The sequence below is a fragment of the Bactrocera dorsalis genome, chromosome 5 (genome assembly GCF_023373825.1).
Source record: "Bactrocera dorsalis isolate Fly_Bdor chromosome 5, ASM2337382v1, whole genome shotgun sequence".
Taxonomy (NCBI): Eukaryota; Metazoa; Arthropoda; class Insecta; order Diptera; family Tephritidae; genus Bactrocera; species Bactrocera dorsalis.
This window is the reverse complement of record NC_064307.1, coordinates 20982104-20998077: the sequence shown is the minus strand read 5'-3', so window position 1 is coordinate 20998077 and position 15974 is coordinate 20982104. Positions and strand designations below refer to the sequence as shown.

Sequence of the window (15974 nt, the reverse complement as noted above, 5' to 3'; positions counted from 1 at the left end):
CTGCTCAAAATCAAGTCCTTGTATGGAAAACCTTTTTATTTTATTATTATTAACTTATTAATCAAAACGGACTACAATAGCATATAGCTGTCATACAAACTGACCGTTCAAAGTTAGGTTCTTGCATGTAAAATTTTTTTTTGTGTGGGGTATCATACCATAGCTTCGGTGCAACTGAAGTTAAAGTCTTTTCTTGTTCATTTTTCTTCGTGGAAAGGTGCATTGAATAGCGATTGTTTAACATCACACCAAGCGTTAAAAGCTAAAAGCTAAAAATATACGGAACACTCATTGTGAAATAAGGCGAGCTGAGATTTGAGTGAAAACTGGTCCTTTACCTGTCACGTGACGACGCCCACACATACTATTTGCTTTAATGGTTCCGCAAAGTGAAGCCTTCAATTTCAATATGTGTCCATTTGTTTATGCAAATGTGTTTGGAAATTTTCCGCATTTACTAAAAAGTGTCGAAAACATTAAATAACAGGTTATTCCCAAAGAACTACCTACCCATATGATACATTGTACCGTTATTTGCCTTTGCTGTGCCTTAACAGCTTATAAGCCTGTCGCTACCCTTATTTTTAAATGCTGCAAGCCATTTTCTCTATTGACCGGTGCAAAATGGTAGAAAAATAAAATAAAATACTTACAACAGCTTAACGCGACAGGACGTGACTTATTTGCATCTTGCTTTAAATGTTCCTTTTTTAAATTTTTTTTTTATATTTTTTCATTTATTTTTTTTTATTTATTTATTTATTTTTTTTTTTCATTATACTTATATATTTTTTTATTTTATTTTTTTTTCATTTTATTTTTTATGTTTTCTTCACTTTTTGTCATCTTTAAGTAAATACCCGGAATTTCGCTTTCTGTTCCGGCCCAAAAATGCTTTATATAATTGGACAAGCAAAAAAGAAAACAAAGAATGAAACACACGCCGTGGGCTTTACGAAAAATAAGTTTCACAAAAACAAAACACAGCGGCCAACGCACCTTTAGGCTGTTAAATTTAGTATTTGCGTTATTGATTTGTATTGAAACTATAGAAGTATAATAGTTGTGCCAAATTTCGCACACTTCCCAGAAAAGCGCCTTTACTTGCCCAGAAACACCACAGCCAAATTATAGAAAGATCTTTATGAAAAACGACAGGCTTTGTAGAATGGAGAATTTCAATTCGATGGTAATTGGAAAAAGGGTTTGTTTTATGTACGTACATATATTATATGTTTATAGTATATACCCACCAATGCTATAGAATATAGTTACCCATGCGGTATATAATATTATATAGATACTTACTTTCATCAAAATAATACAAATTCAATTCAACCTCATTGTGATATTTTTAAACAACAACAACAACACCATCAGCAGTTTTATATGCTCCACGGATAAAACGTTGCATACAATTAGGCTGTAAGTACAAAAACACCTTACGCAAAAGTATTTCCGTGACATCGCATAAGAGAAGCTGTCAGCCGTTCGAAATCGGCTTAAGCGGCTTGTATACATGTACTGCCAGCATAGTTGACGTTACAAGTATGGTATATATGTATATACGTATATAGTTAAAGGGCGCACATGAAAAGCAGAGAAGCCGCTATTATCTTAAGCTCTCTACTGAAGGCTTATTAAAAAGGAAAAATGCAAATTCCTTTAACATTGCCAGACTGCTGTTTGAAATTTTACGAAATTTTTGTCAGGACAAGAAAAATGTTAACTTCGGCGGCAACAAAATTATAATAATATCCTTCACAGTTGCAGTTTTTATAGCACGAAAAGGATTACCTTAACTTTAATCGATTAGTTTGTATGACAGCTGTTTGTAATATTAGTCCGATTGGAACAATCTCTTCGGAGGGTGTAGCATTGTTTTAAGCAATGACCCATTCCGAATTTCGTGAAGATATCTTGTCAAATAAAGAAGCTTTTCATACAAGGACTTGATTTTGATTGATCAGTTTGCATGACAGCTATATGCTATAGTGGCCAGGCCTGAAAGATTTCTTCGGAGATTGTAGTGTTGCCTTGCCCAATAATCCATTCCGAATTTCGTGAAGATATCTTGTCAAATAAAGAAGCTTTTCATACAAGGATCTGATTTTGATTGTTTAGTTTGTATGACAGCTATATGCTATAGTGGCCCGACCTAAAAGATTTCTTCGGAGATTGTAGTGTTGCCTTGCCCAATAATCCATTCCGAATTTCGTGAATATATCTTGCCAAATTAAGAAGCTTTTCATACAAGGACTTAATATTGATTGATCAGGTCGTATGACAGCTACTTATATGCTAAAGCGGTGCGATATCGACAGTTCCAACAAATGAGCAGCTCCTTAAGGAGAAAAATACGTGTATTACAGTTCAGAGCGATATCTCAAAAACTGAGTAACCAGTTCGCGTGGACAGACAGAAGAGCAGGATCTTATAGACTCAGCTCCTCGCCCTGATCATTTGTATAGGTATTGTGTAGAGTCTCCAACTTCTCCTTTTGGGTGCCACAAACTTGGTGAAAATCTCGATAATATTATACGCTGTTCAGGGTATAAATATGACACATAATGACATCTAAGCCATTACTAGTTTGTAAGCTGTTGTTATTATGACTCATCAGCAGTAAAGATTTTTCCTTTGATTACTCGAAAATGAATTTTTCAACCCTAAAAAATTTATTCCTTCATATTTATTATTATTAGAAATAATAATATTTAGCACTGTCTTAACAATAAAGTTAAGCTTGCAAAATTCAGATTTCGTATGAAGAATATTCTAAATACTATCATATACTTTTAGTTGAAAAGCTTTTAATTATGCAATAAGCTTTCGGAAAATTTTTAATTACCCAATTGTTCAGCACTTTATCCAACTCTCTACCTTAGTAGAAATAAACATATTTTGGTTGATTCAGTTTTAGGTGTTTGACTTTGATAGCACATAGATTTGGAGTTATTTTTGATATTGCGCCGAAATGTAGGCAACGTTTGGTATTTACTATGTGATGCCAGCTGAAATTCTCAGAAAAAAGTTTTAGCTTAATTTATTTTGTTAGCAGTTGAGTGTTTTCAGTGAAATTCATATAACTGTTATAATTAATTTTAATAAATACAAATTAAGAGAGATTAAGTGAATTGAAATTGCTGAGAGTTGCATTTTATTGGAATAAATTATCAAAATATAAATTTCATTATACAAGTACAATTGAACTGAGTCAAACAACTCTTAAGAGTAAAATGTGTGCCAAATTTGGGTGGCTTAATTTTATGGTTATAGAGTCGGCCCGAGCATTGGAAGCAATTATAATAAGTATGCACAGGCTAGGAAAGGTTTAAACTGATGGAATGTATTTTTTGTACTAATTTAAACTGTGTCCAATTAAACATGTCAAACGTATTGACTGATATTGTATAACATTTTGACCGATATAAGTCATGCGGAGACAACCGAAAGGGAATATTTGTGCGATTTCCAACTAAAGACCTCATAAAGCCATTGTAAAAGCCTGCCATAAAGGTAGTAATTATTTCATTGGGAATATAGAGGCTGCAGAGCCCGGTATCGTACATTTGGTATCAAAACATTTAATGTACACTCACTTAGTTTAACTAAGTTACCTAATTAAATAACTGTTATATACCATATATAGTTAACCAGATTAGCATAGATCCTCATACACGGTATATGGATATTATGGGAAGGAATATGGACCCTTATCAAAAGGTTTAGATCGGAGATGCCATATGATAGGAGCAAAGTTTGTGCTAGCTTATGAGACAATATCTTTATTGAGGTCTGAGCCAACGGCTATTAAGGCAAATAACTCGATGACATTACAATTGGCGATACCTTAGAAGTTTGAAGGAGCGAATGCAGAATCTTTGCGTTTAAAAGCAGTGGAATACATTCAAGAGCAAGGGTATTTGGTGCCATATGAATTGAAGCCCTCAAACGTTAAAAAAACGGTTCTGCATTGTAGAAATGCTGCTTGGAAGCTTAAAAAAACATCCATAGTGTATAAGAGTGTAGTGAAACCATTAATAGGCATCACTATCGAGACCAATTCTCCAATTGTAGCGTGTGATTGCAGAAAAATGCCTGGATTTCGCGAGTCTTCAAGAGAAAGTAATTGTCCATTATGACAAGCTCAGCTTCATGTTGAAAGGCCGTTTAAAGACTATTTGGAAAACGACGGCTGAGAAGTGTTGCCTCATTTGCCTCTTAGCTCAAACCTTGCCTCTTCTGTATACCATTAGTTCTGTTCAACTCTTTCTCGAATATACCTAGTTGACATCAAAAGAGGATATCATATATCGGATTGATTCGTTCTTGCTCGCAATTCCTTTGGGAATGAAATCCTCAAATTGCCAGAAAGCTAAGAAAATGTTATTGCTGCCATTGGGCAATACTTTCGCAGGTTCGGAGAGTCCAATTGTAAAAATTGTTATTTTGTTTATTGATATAATGTACTTGTATATAAAATTATTCATTACGGCCCGAAGAGTTGTAGTCGAGATTGCCTCAATTATCGATTTAATGGACTGTTTCTATTCAGTCTGACTTCTGTGTTGTGTTTTCTACAACTCTTACATGACATATTCTAACTCAGTAACAAAAAGTCTGGTGCAGTGACCGGTGAAGTGTGGGGCCAGCGGTAAGTGGATTTCTTACTATTAATTGTTTTCGTACCTCGATGGTAAGGTCTTCTTGCGATACTTCCAGCTAACATGTTTACCAACCTTATAATGGTCCATCTATTCGTTGGAGTGCCGCCAAAATCCAGTCTGAATTCCCTTTGAAAAATGACGGACTGCAAAGCATGGTACCGCTCTACCATCCAAACCCTCTAAATAAATCAGATTAACTCAAATGAAAAGAATTAACATACACTACATCCTCGTCGGTTTCAAAGCTGCTTTTGACAGCACGAAAAGGAGCTGCGTTTATGCCGCTACGTCTGAATTTGGTATCACCGTAAAACTAACGCGGCTTTGTAAATTGACGTTGAACAATACCAAAAGCTCCGTCAGGTTCGGTATGGACCTCTCCGAGACCTTCGAAAACAATCGAGGTTTCAGACAAGGCTACGAAATATCCCTTGTCATCAAACAAACAGTCGTCGCATTCGCGATTTGGCTCCCACGTTGCTATTGACAGTCATAAGTTCGAAGTCGTAGATAATTTCGTCTATCTTGGAACCAGTATTAGCACTAACAATAACGTCAGCCTCGAAACCCAACGTATAATAACTCTTGCCAACAGATGCTATTTCGTACGGAGTAGGCAACTGAGAAGTAAACTCTTTTCCCGACGAACAAAGACCAAATTTTACAAGCCACTCATCATCCCCGCCCTGCTATATGCTGCAAGGGCATGAACTATGGCAACAATCGATGCGTCGACGTTACAAGTTTTCGGTTCTGTGGAAGATTTATGGTCCTTTGCGCTTTGGCAATGGTTTTGAATATCGCAGTCGATGGGACGATAAGCTGTACGAGATATGCGACGATATTGATATACATAGTTAAGGGAATTAAGAAACAGCTACTACGCCGGTTAGGTCATGTCGTCCGAATGGATGAAAACACTCCAGCTCTGAGGGTACTTGACGCAGTACTCGCCGGGGGAAGTAGAAAAAGAGGAAGACCTACACTCCATTTTAAAGACCAGGTGTGAAAGAACCTGGCTTACAGCAAAAAGGAAGGACTACTGGCGCGCTGTTGCAAACTCGACTATAACCGTGTAAACGGTGTCTACACCACTAAAGAAGTAGAAGAACTCAAATGAAGTTACTTCTGATACTTAATGCACTCAAATTAAATTGAATAAAGAAAGTAACTGTGATTGCGGCTATAGCTGCTTAAGCGTTGTCTACGCCAGTAAAGAAGAAGAACTGTGATGCCAATGCACAGATTTCCGTTTTCTAAAACGTGAACTTGAGAATTAATTAAGCATTCGATTACAGCTATTTCCAAGCATTTGACAGTCAAAAGTGCTTTTCTCCACCTCTTTCACTAGCTACACTCATTCTTAACAATTTCGAAGAACTACGAAAATGACTTACCTTCATTTCCGAATGCACATCACATAAGAACGCCTTCATTTTCTGCGAGTAAATGGGCGCCGACGAAAAATAAAACGGCACACAATGAAATATGCCCAATGCTGATAGCGCGCCGATGACGTACTTGGCGCGATGCACTGTACACATTGTCTGTCGCTTCAGTGGGAACGCCACGGCGATAAAGCGTTCAACGGTGAACGCCACCACAAACCAGGCGGAACAAAAGCAAGCCCAATTGCTCAAGAACGTAAAGAACTGACAGAAGAAATCACGATTATACACATCAACATCGAGGAAATTCATCCACTGTACGGCGAGACCCCACAAAAAACACGTATCGCTTATGGCCAACGCCGCCAAATAGATGCTCGACGACAGTTTGCGCAATTTTGTCGTGGAGAACACAAAGACCGACAGTATGTTGCCGATAGTGCCGGCAATTACCAAAGCCGGCACATAATAATAGTGCGTCGTAATGGTGAGCTGCGCCAAGAAGTACAGTATCCCACTGCTCTCATCCAAATCGTACAGTGTGATGTTGCTGCTGCTGTTGTTGTTGTTAAGCGGATCGAAAGTGAAATTCGTCGCATTGATATCGTCGCTGTTGTCCAGCAACAAGAGCGTGTCATTAAACAGCTGCTCCGCGAGGCTGCTCGTGTCCACCTGTAGCTGTTGCTGTTGTTGTTGTCGCAGCAGCTGTTGGTCATTGTGAAACACATACGTACACGGCGCTGGTGTGGCTGTGAGTGTGGCTGTGGGTGTTGTTTCAACGCTGGCCGTCGTCGGCACCGGCCACCCCGCACGCGTGTCAATAGGCGGCATATCGTCTTAGCTTCGTTCGTTATTCTGCAGTATAATTATGTTCGGCGTGATTGCTGCTTTGTCGGGCTCATGTAGACGTTGTCGCGCGTGTGCGTTGTTCGGTCTTAATGTGGCAGCACGGTGACATTGTGGGTTTCTAATGGGTGAATTTGAAAAGAGAATTAGCAGTGTCAAGTGCGTCGAGTAGTTTGCTGCGCCGGTTTTGCAAATCCTTTATGGAGTTCTTGTTATTGTTGTTGCTCTAAGTTATGCGCGCCTCTGTGTGGGGTCACATGCATGTATGTATGTATTTTTCCTACATAATGCAAGAGAAAAGCTAATTATTTTTGCTAATTTCTTTGTCGTCTTTTGAAGCCGTCGTCTGATGCCAGGCTCTTAACTGTAAATTGTTCTTCAAAGTTTCAATGTAAGCTTTTGTGTTACGCTTGCTTTAACAACCGTTCTTTTTTGCTATTATTTTGGCTTTTGTTTGTTTTTTTTTTTAATTTTTGTTCTTGTTTTTTTTTGTTATTGTTTTTCTCGTTTTTCTTATTGCTGAGTGTTTTAAGTGCAACAAATTCCGCTGGCTATTGACGAGCGCTTATTCACGTCGCAGCTCAAGGGCTTATGCGTTGACTTTGCCTAATTCATTCACTTTTGCTTGCTTTGATTTCACACGCACACACACAAACAAAAACAGACGGCAGTTTGTCGCCTTTAGAATTCTTTGTACCGTTAATGCACACTTTTCCTATTATCCTTGCTTTCACTTTTCTTTCGTTTTAATTTTTATGTCTTTGTTGTTGTTGTTTATGTTCTTAATTCTTTCTTCGTTTTTTGTCAGATTTTTTCTCACACTTCTTCGCAGTAACTGGAAATTGTGACATTTTGTTAAATATGTTATGTTATGCGATGTAATGTTATGTTATTTTACAGGCGATGCTATGTTATGTTATTTTCTGCTTGTTATATCATGTTATGTTATGTTACGATGACAATGTTATGTTACGCTATGCTATGTTATATTATGCATTATTATTATGTTATTTTGCCTTGGCTATGCTATGCCATACTATGCTATGTTGTGTTATGTTATGCTATAATGACTATGTTATGACACACTATGCTATGTTATGTTAAGTTATACTATGCTGGCTATATTATGTCACGATATAGTATGATATATTATTTTATGCTATATTACGTTATTCTATGATTTCCATGCCATGTGCTGTTATGTTATGCTCTACTATGTATGTGTTATTATATTAAGTTATGTTATGCGTTATTAATGTATTATTTTGCATTGACTACGCTATGTTGTGTTATGTTATGCTATAATGACTATGTTATGCCACGCTATGCTATGTTATGTTAAGTGATGCTATGCTGGCTACATTATATCACGATATACAATGATATATTATCTTATGCTATGCTATGCTATCTTATGTTATTCTCTGTTTTCCGTGCCATGTGCTGTTATGTTTTGCTCTACTACATATTTATATGTTATTATATTATGTTAAGTCACGCTGTGCTATGTTATGCCATGATGGCTATATTATGTTACGATATACTAAGATTTATTATCTCATGTTAAGTTATGTTATGCTACATTATGTTGTTCTAGTTTTCCTTGTCATGTGCTGTTATGTTATGCTCTACTATGCTTTATTAAATTGTGTTATGGAGTTCTATGTTATGATTATTTTGTTGTCATGTGTTGTTTTGTCATGTTATGATATGCCATGTTATCCTGTTAGCTTTGCTATGTTTCCTTTTGCTCTACTATGTTTGTTGTGTTATGTTATGCTATTCGCTCAAAAATACATATTTATTTTCTCTTTTTTACTTGTAACTTTCTCTATCTTGCTTTCTGCTCGAGTTACGTAAGAACTTTTAAACACTTAAGTCCATTAGAGATCTATTCTCACACATAATGATTTTGGCTTATTTTTCGCTTGTGAATTTCACGCTTGGCTGTCAATCCTTTATAATTCATTATATCATCGCTGCTGATCCTATTTGAGCTTATGCTGCTTCAGTACACTCTAGTATATGGTATATTGTATTTACGTTTGTGTAGAAGTGCATAATAGTACATATACATATATTTAAATATGTATATATACATAACTATATATACATAGAAATATATGTATATACATATATACTATATATAGTGTCCTATGCCTGCCTTAAACTCGTGACTACTTTGGCAGTCGCTGTCAATAATAATTACCTATTTTTGTATCATTTCTTAATACCTTTAATGACGGTTACTATAACCACAAATAGATTTCTAATGAATTAGGAACACTTTAACATATATATTTGCCTCTAACCTTACATAAGCTAGGGTTGTAATTTAAGTTTGCGAATGTATCGTACAAAAGATATTTTTTTCATAGAAAGCTGTGTCATATCTCAAGCTGTTCTGAATGAGAAAAGTCTACGTAATGTTTTTATCGAGAAGAATAAATGAACCTAGTTTGTTTTTAAACCACATTATGGGGTACCATATAACAATACTAAAAGCAGTTTTCAGAATTCCTCAAAGTGAAGTACTTCTGGCCTCAAACTCAATAGGTTTTGAGTATACATCGAAAAAAAATTAAAATAAAAAAAATATGATATAACCCTGTTGAGAAGTGCAGGCCAAAAATTAAGGTTATGTTGACAGTTTTCTTCGATTATCGAGATGTGACACACTCTTAATACCTTCCGACCAAACTGTCAACAAGGAATATTATTGGAGTGTTAAGCGCCGTTTGCGCGAAGTTATTCGTAAAATGAGGCCGGCATTATGTGCCGACAACCCTTTGTTTATGGCACCATCGGAAATTGACTCCAACAGCCGTTTCGAGGATTGGAAAACTCGTTAATACAAATAAATATATTGGGGACAAGGGAGATCACTTTGAAGTGGATGACGTAGAATTTGAGGAATAAATTAAGAATTTTAAAAATACGAACAAAGTCTAACTATTTATTGCTCATAGTAGTACTTATGTATATACTTTAGGATCTCCGACGTTTCCTTTTCAGTGACACAAACTTCGTGGCAAATTTAACATTCCTCGTTTAGGGTATAAAAATGGTTGCGAAGGTTTGAAAAATCCCGGAAGTCGGTATACCGCTTTCCATAGCACCTATTATACTCGTATATTTATTCCGCTATGTGCGAATTTTTTTCATTTGGAGTGTTTTCATCATTTTAACAGAAAGATTCAAACACAAAGCTAAATGGCGCTTAAACCGATTTTAAAATAACTCCTTCTCATATATTTAAATCCTAGTATATTTTTATAAAAATATATAAAATTAATTCAGCCAAACGAAAACCACTAACAAATTGCCAGCCGAAAATTGTCTCAGATTTCATTATTAATAGTGCGAACGTGAAATTGAAGGCACTTTAAAGATTAGCAGTGTCTAAACTAACAACACTAAAAGTTCTACAACATTCTAAACGCACGCACTTGTGCATATCTATGCGTTTAGTCGGCATACTTTGAAATTTGTTTGAGAAATTCGTGAAACTCAAAATTGGACGTGTTCATTTCATGGTCTTCAGAGTTTCAAAGTTTGCTATATAATATTAATGGCGGTACTTTAAGACTGTGAAAACTTCCATAAATTAAACATGAGTCTTGACACCTTATAATTATATTTCAAATATGAAAGCACAGTGACGAGCAGAACGTTAATAAGCCTGTCAGTGGTATGGTCTGTTAGTATGGGAAATAATTAATTTTGAATTTTCACGTTTTTGGTTAAAAATTGTTGTTGGCGTAAATTGTTAATGGTGTGATTTTCAAACACTGTGAATTAATCCACTATCTCACATGATTTTTCGTCAATGGATTTTATTTAATACAAGTTTCGTATAGGACCTTAATTGAGGCAATTAGCATTTTATTCTTTTACGTGGAATATGGCAGAGCCTATATTTTTTGACAAAATTCGTTTTTTTGTTTTCAACATAGTACTTTTCAAGAATGTTGCACTGATTACCCCAACGAGCATTCTTTTGAGATCTGAGAACAAGAAATAGCGAAACAGTCGCTGGGGGCCAGCTATGGAGAATATGGTGGTAGCGGAAGCAGTTCGAAGGTCAATTCATGAACTTTTGTCATCGTTTTCACTGACTTGGGCTACTTTGCATTATCTTGGTGAAATAGCACATTCCTTTTCTTAAAAATTATTCCATGCGCATCTCAAAAGACAAACGCCATAACCATACTAGTTTTTGAGATATCGAACTGAAATTTTTCAAACGTCAAAGAGTCTTTTCATTTATCGGAACCATTAATAATTTACGCCAACATCGAACCCCTGTAGCATATAGCCGTCATACAAACTAAAAGAAGAAATGTGGTCACAAAATCTCCATTGAAATTTTTTAGATCTCTTACCACTATATAGTTTTCATATAAGCCGATCGAACTAGTATAGAAACTTTGTTTTTATTTGTGAAGGGTATTCTAGTTTTGGTGCAACCGTAGTTAACGGTTTTTATTGTTGTAATCTTTTGTCTCTAAAAGGGTCTCTAAATTTGCATTAACTCCTTTTTCGTAGTCACTTTGTCAATGAGCTCAATATCCCACATTTGTGAAAATCACATGTGTGCTTTTTGAAGGTTAGAACACCACCACCACAGAACTGTTCCCATTTGCTAGAAACGATACGAACATACAAGAGCAAGCTTACCAAACCTAACCTTAAACATTTTCTTGACTTTTCAAGCAATTTTTTAGTTATTTCTTATGTATTCCCTTATGTATCATTCTATGTAATTCTGTTGTGTACTTACTAAGAAAGTTACCTTTGCTGTTCCAAAAGTACAGCGGGTTCTAAAAATAAAGCAAAGCAAAAAGTCTATACTTTTTGTTTCATTTTTGGAACTCACTGTTATTCCAGGAGAAAACCAATTAGATACATTTCTGTTTGCTAATTGGGAAAAGAAAATATACCATACGATTTGTAAAACAACTGGCAAGCATAATAAAGCAACAAAAAGCAGATAAGGATAAGCGTTGATGAAGATTGGAATAGGTTTTATTCAAAGTTTGTACATTTTGTTGTAATAAATTGCCTCGGAAAACTTGCAATATTGGTATTTAACGGCAATTTGCTAAACTTTAACCTCAGCCACGGCAAAAAAAAATAAATATTTTTAGAAAAAAAAATATGACTCTTAAAAGACCAGAGAATATCCTATATTACAGTAGTTGGGGATGATTTCGTAGCAGAGTAATGTATTTTTGTGCATGTTATATAATGAAATAACAAGTTCGAAATCCTGTTAACAATCAGTCCAAGTTAGTTGAGTCAAACTCGCAAGCTCTTATATCTGTCAAAAGGATCGCCCAATCAGCATTAACTAGTTTATGGATTTAATTAGAACACGTATTGTATTTCTTTTACTTCTGATGATCCTCTAAGAAGTTCTGCTGTCAACGCTGAGGTACCTTTATACCGAGGATCTGCCGGAAAAGACCTCGCAATGGCCGAGTTTTGAATATTTTCCTTTCAAAATTTCACTAAATTTTTGTAAAATACATATGTAATTTTGATATAATAGAAAGTTTGAATAAACTATTTAGTTTTTTATTTGAAAAAATGTAACTTCCTTAGTTGTCCTACTTTAACAGTTCTACGCTTACTTTTGATTTTGTAAATTTTTAAGCCTTGGAGAAGTTTTTAGAGTTTAGTTTTTTCATCGTGACCTAAAGTCTATTGTGCCCTCTCCGAAGTCACAACGACTCACCTAGCCCCCGCCAATTTAAAACTCCAATAAACTGCTAGGCGCTATTGAGGCGATGTGATCCCTATTTAGATACATGGATCCAAGGGCCTTTATCCTGCGACTACAGACTGCTGTGCAGTGAGTTAGCAAGTGTTCTAGAGTTTCAAACTCCAAGTCAAAGAACCAGCAATTCGCACAAGAAGCTAGGTCCATGTTATATAAGTGCTTCTTGAGCTTTCAATGGCCAGTTTAGAAGACGACAAGTAGCCTGAGTTTTTCCCTCGTGAGGTTGATTACAAATAAGTTAGGATTTCGTACGAACATAACATTTCACACAATTTTTTGTTTGCTTGACTCAGTATTCTTTGAGCACGCGTCAGAGATGAAAAATTCATCAAATTTCTTTGATAGACTGTTACACAAAAGCTAAAAATGTAGTAGGCGCAATTTCGGTTTCATCGATTCCGTTCCAGTAGTTTTGATGTTAAAGATGTATCACGCTGTGGAAAGACAATAGTCGAAAATGTCGATAAAATACTTGAAATCGTGGAGTCCGACCGCCTATAAGCACTGTTTTGGAGTTTCCAGGAAGTAACGTTGCACAAAACAACAGTTTCGAATATATAAGGCTGGATACAAAAAGAAGCTCGATATATGGGTGCCACACGAGTTCACACAAAAAGTCACAAGAACAGTATTTGCAACTGCGAATTGTACAAACACTTACATAATTCGAACGCGTACTGTCAACAATTGAATCATCTGAAAAAAGCAATCGCTCAGAAGCGGCTATCTTTTGTCAATAGGAAAGGATTTGTGTTCCAATAGAGCAATGCCAGCAAAAATGACTCTCTAGAAGCTCTGGGAGCATTATTGGAGGGCTCGGTGGGTTCAAAGGGAAATAACGTAAGATAAAGTAAGAGGTGAACCATTAATCCTCTTATTCCTGTTTATGGCCTCAAGAGAAGCTTGTGAAAAGCGACTTTCCAGTTTTGTTGCTAATACGAAGGTTTCAAGTGACGAGGGTTTCTATGAGTGTGTAATTATAAAATTACCTTAAGAGCTATAAAAAGTTTTAGAACACAATAGACCATTTGAACTAAAGCGATTCATTCTAGTATAAATAAATTCAGTGCACAAATAATTTATTTTATTTATTTTAACTTGTCTTATCATTTTTTAGGTTAGAATTTTTTTTCTATTCTATTCTTCGCCAGTAAAGAAGAAAAATATTTTTTTTTTTGGTTTGGAATAATTTTTCGTTTATATTGTAGTATATGTTTTTGGTTTGAAAAACTTTTTCTGAATTTTTTTTTTGGGACTTTGATCATTGAAAGTTTTGAGTGTTGTGTAAAAGTTGGGTTATTTTCAATAAATTTTTTTTTTTCCAATATTACAATGCATTTATTTACCACTTTTGTTGAAAAAAAAAAAATATATTTATATATTTCAGTTAGAAATTTCAATTCAGTGACTGAAAGACAAGTTTATATATTTTATGGAAAGTTATTTTAAAACAGATTTTTCGCAAACTTCAGCGTTTTTTTTTGTTTTTTTTTTTAATAGTTATATTAATGTATCACTATAAAATTAAAATTTTAAATTAATTCATTTTTTTCTATTTTATAAATTTTTATTATTTATTTAACACTAAATAATTAAAAAAAAAATTAATTAATTTTCTTCTATTTTTTAAATATTTATATTTATATTTATGTATGACGATAAAATTTAAATTTTTTTATTTAATTAATTTCGTTTATTTTTTTCAATTTTTAAATTAATTCATCGCTAAATAATTAAAAATATTTTAAATATTTTTTTTTCTGTTTTTTAAATATTTAATTTAATGTGTCACTATTAAATAAATTTTTTTTAATCATCTTTTTCTATTTTTTTTAAATATTTTAATCAATGTATCGCTATAAAAATTTCAAAACTATTTTATGTACTTCAAAATTTTGATTCGATTTCAGTTTTTTATTCACTAATTCACAACTATTTCGTAAACAACTAAACCGCTTTGTTCTATCCGCGCCCGTCTCAATTCGCAGGATTACTCTCCGATATTCGATGCGCGCCAATCGCCTTAACAAAGGTAACTGTCGAAACTCCGCCAGCAACTTTCGCTTTTTAACCAAAATTGCAAATTTTTGCTGCACTTCCGTGGCATCGCGCTGGAAATATCGTAAAAGCTCCACAAAAACAACATAATAACCGACAGTGGCAGGATTCGTGCACGCTCCATGCGCCTGCGCCGTGTCAATTCGTTGCATTTCATTCATAACTTCCGGCAAAAGGTTAAGAAATACTACGAAAACGGAAATACAAACATATTTTCCTTTGTTGTGCTCTATATTTATGCACCCGATGTCCTCCGGCAGCCGCGATTATTATTGTCTTTGTGTTTGTTGTAGTAGTAACCGGCACTACGCGCTCAACAAAACACAAATGCAGTTTGTATGTGTGAAAGCGTGCTTTTATGTGTGTATTGTGTGTGTGTTTTCACGCATCGCCTGACCTTTGCCTCATTGCAATGCAGCAAAAACAACAAGAAACAACAAACAGCAACAGGTGATTATTATTGTATAAATAAAATATGTAAACACGCGTTAGCGTATGTGTGTGTGTGTGTGAATGAAATTTTTACTGTCTTGTTGCATAGCTGTGTGCAATGTCGGTTATTATGTTTGTATTTACCCGGCACAAATAATTGTATATATTTATCGAGTCGATGGTAAAGCAATTAATGCCAACTATGTGCGTAATATATTTTGGTGCGATTTGGTCACACCATTTTTTTTTTTTGAAGTTTCGAACGCAAGAGGACTATATTTGGAAATAATTATTACCTTAATAACCAGAAAGAAACGTTGAAGACACTATAAAGTACATATTGTTCCTTAAAATGCAAAACGACGTAACATAAGTTAACAGGCGAAAGAAAACCCATATAATAGAAACCACTCATAGAAAAAAATTGAGTTATGGTTAAGAAATAGATATATATTGGTTATAAAATGGTTATATATTGGTCACAAAACGGTTATATATTGGTTACAAAATGGTTATAACTGACAGCGGCAGTTGAAAATTTTTTGCTACATATATTTAATATGATGTAGTGAATCGTAAGCAATAAAAAACTCAATTTCGATTTTTTTGATGATACATTGTTTTGCATTTCAGGTATATACAATATACATACATATGTACATAAACGAGCCCTCTACGAGCTAAGTCGCTTTAGTCCCTCAGTTTTAGAGTTAATGATCTGAAATTTCGCTTATTTTCTCTCCTTCCCAAGAAGTTATGCATTTGTCGGAATCGCTGATATCGCACCTCTATAGC

The 15974-nt window shown here is 34.8% G+C and overlaps 2 protein-coding genes across 8 annotated transcripts in view; one reads left to right on the top strand and one right to left on the bottom strand.

Annotated features, from left to right (window-relative positions):
- Window positions 1–6971, bottom strand: part of LOC115066437 (cysteinyl leukotriene receptor 1) — a 28968-nt gene extending 21997 nt beyond the window's left edge. Inside the window, exon 1 of the mRNA XM_049458696.1 lies at window positions 6068–6971. Coding sequence (XP_049314653.1) covers window positions 6068–6889 — 822 coding nt within the window. The 5' untranslated portion in view covers window positions 6890–6971. The remainder of the gene's footprint in view (window positions 1–6067) is intronic.
- LOC105230123 (protein furry) overlaps window positions 1–15974 on the top strand; it is a 123099-nt gene that overhangs the window by 84048 nt on the left and 23077 nt on the right. The gene's annotated exons all lie outside the window — the stretch shown is intronic.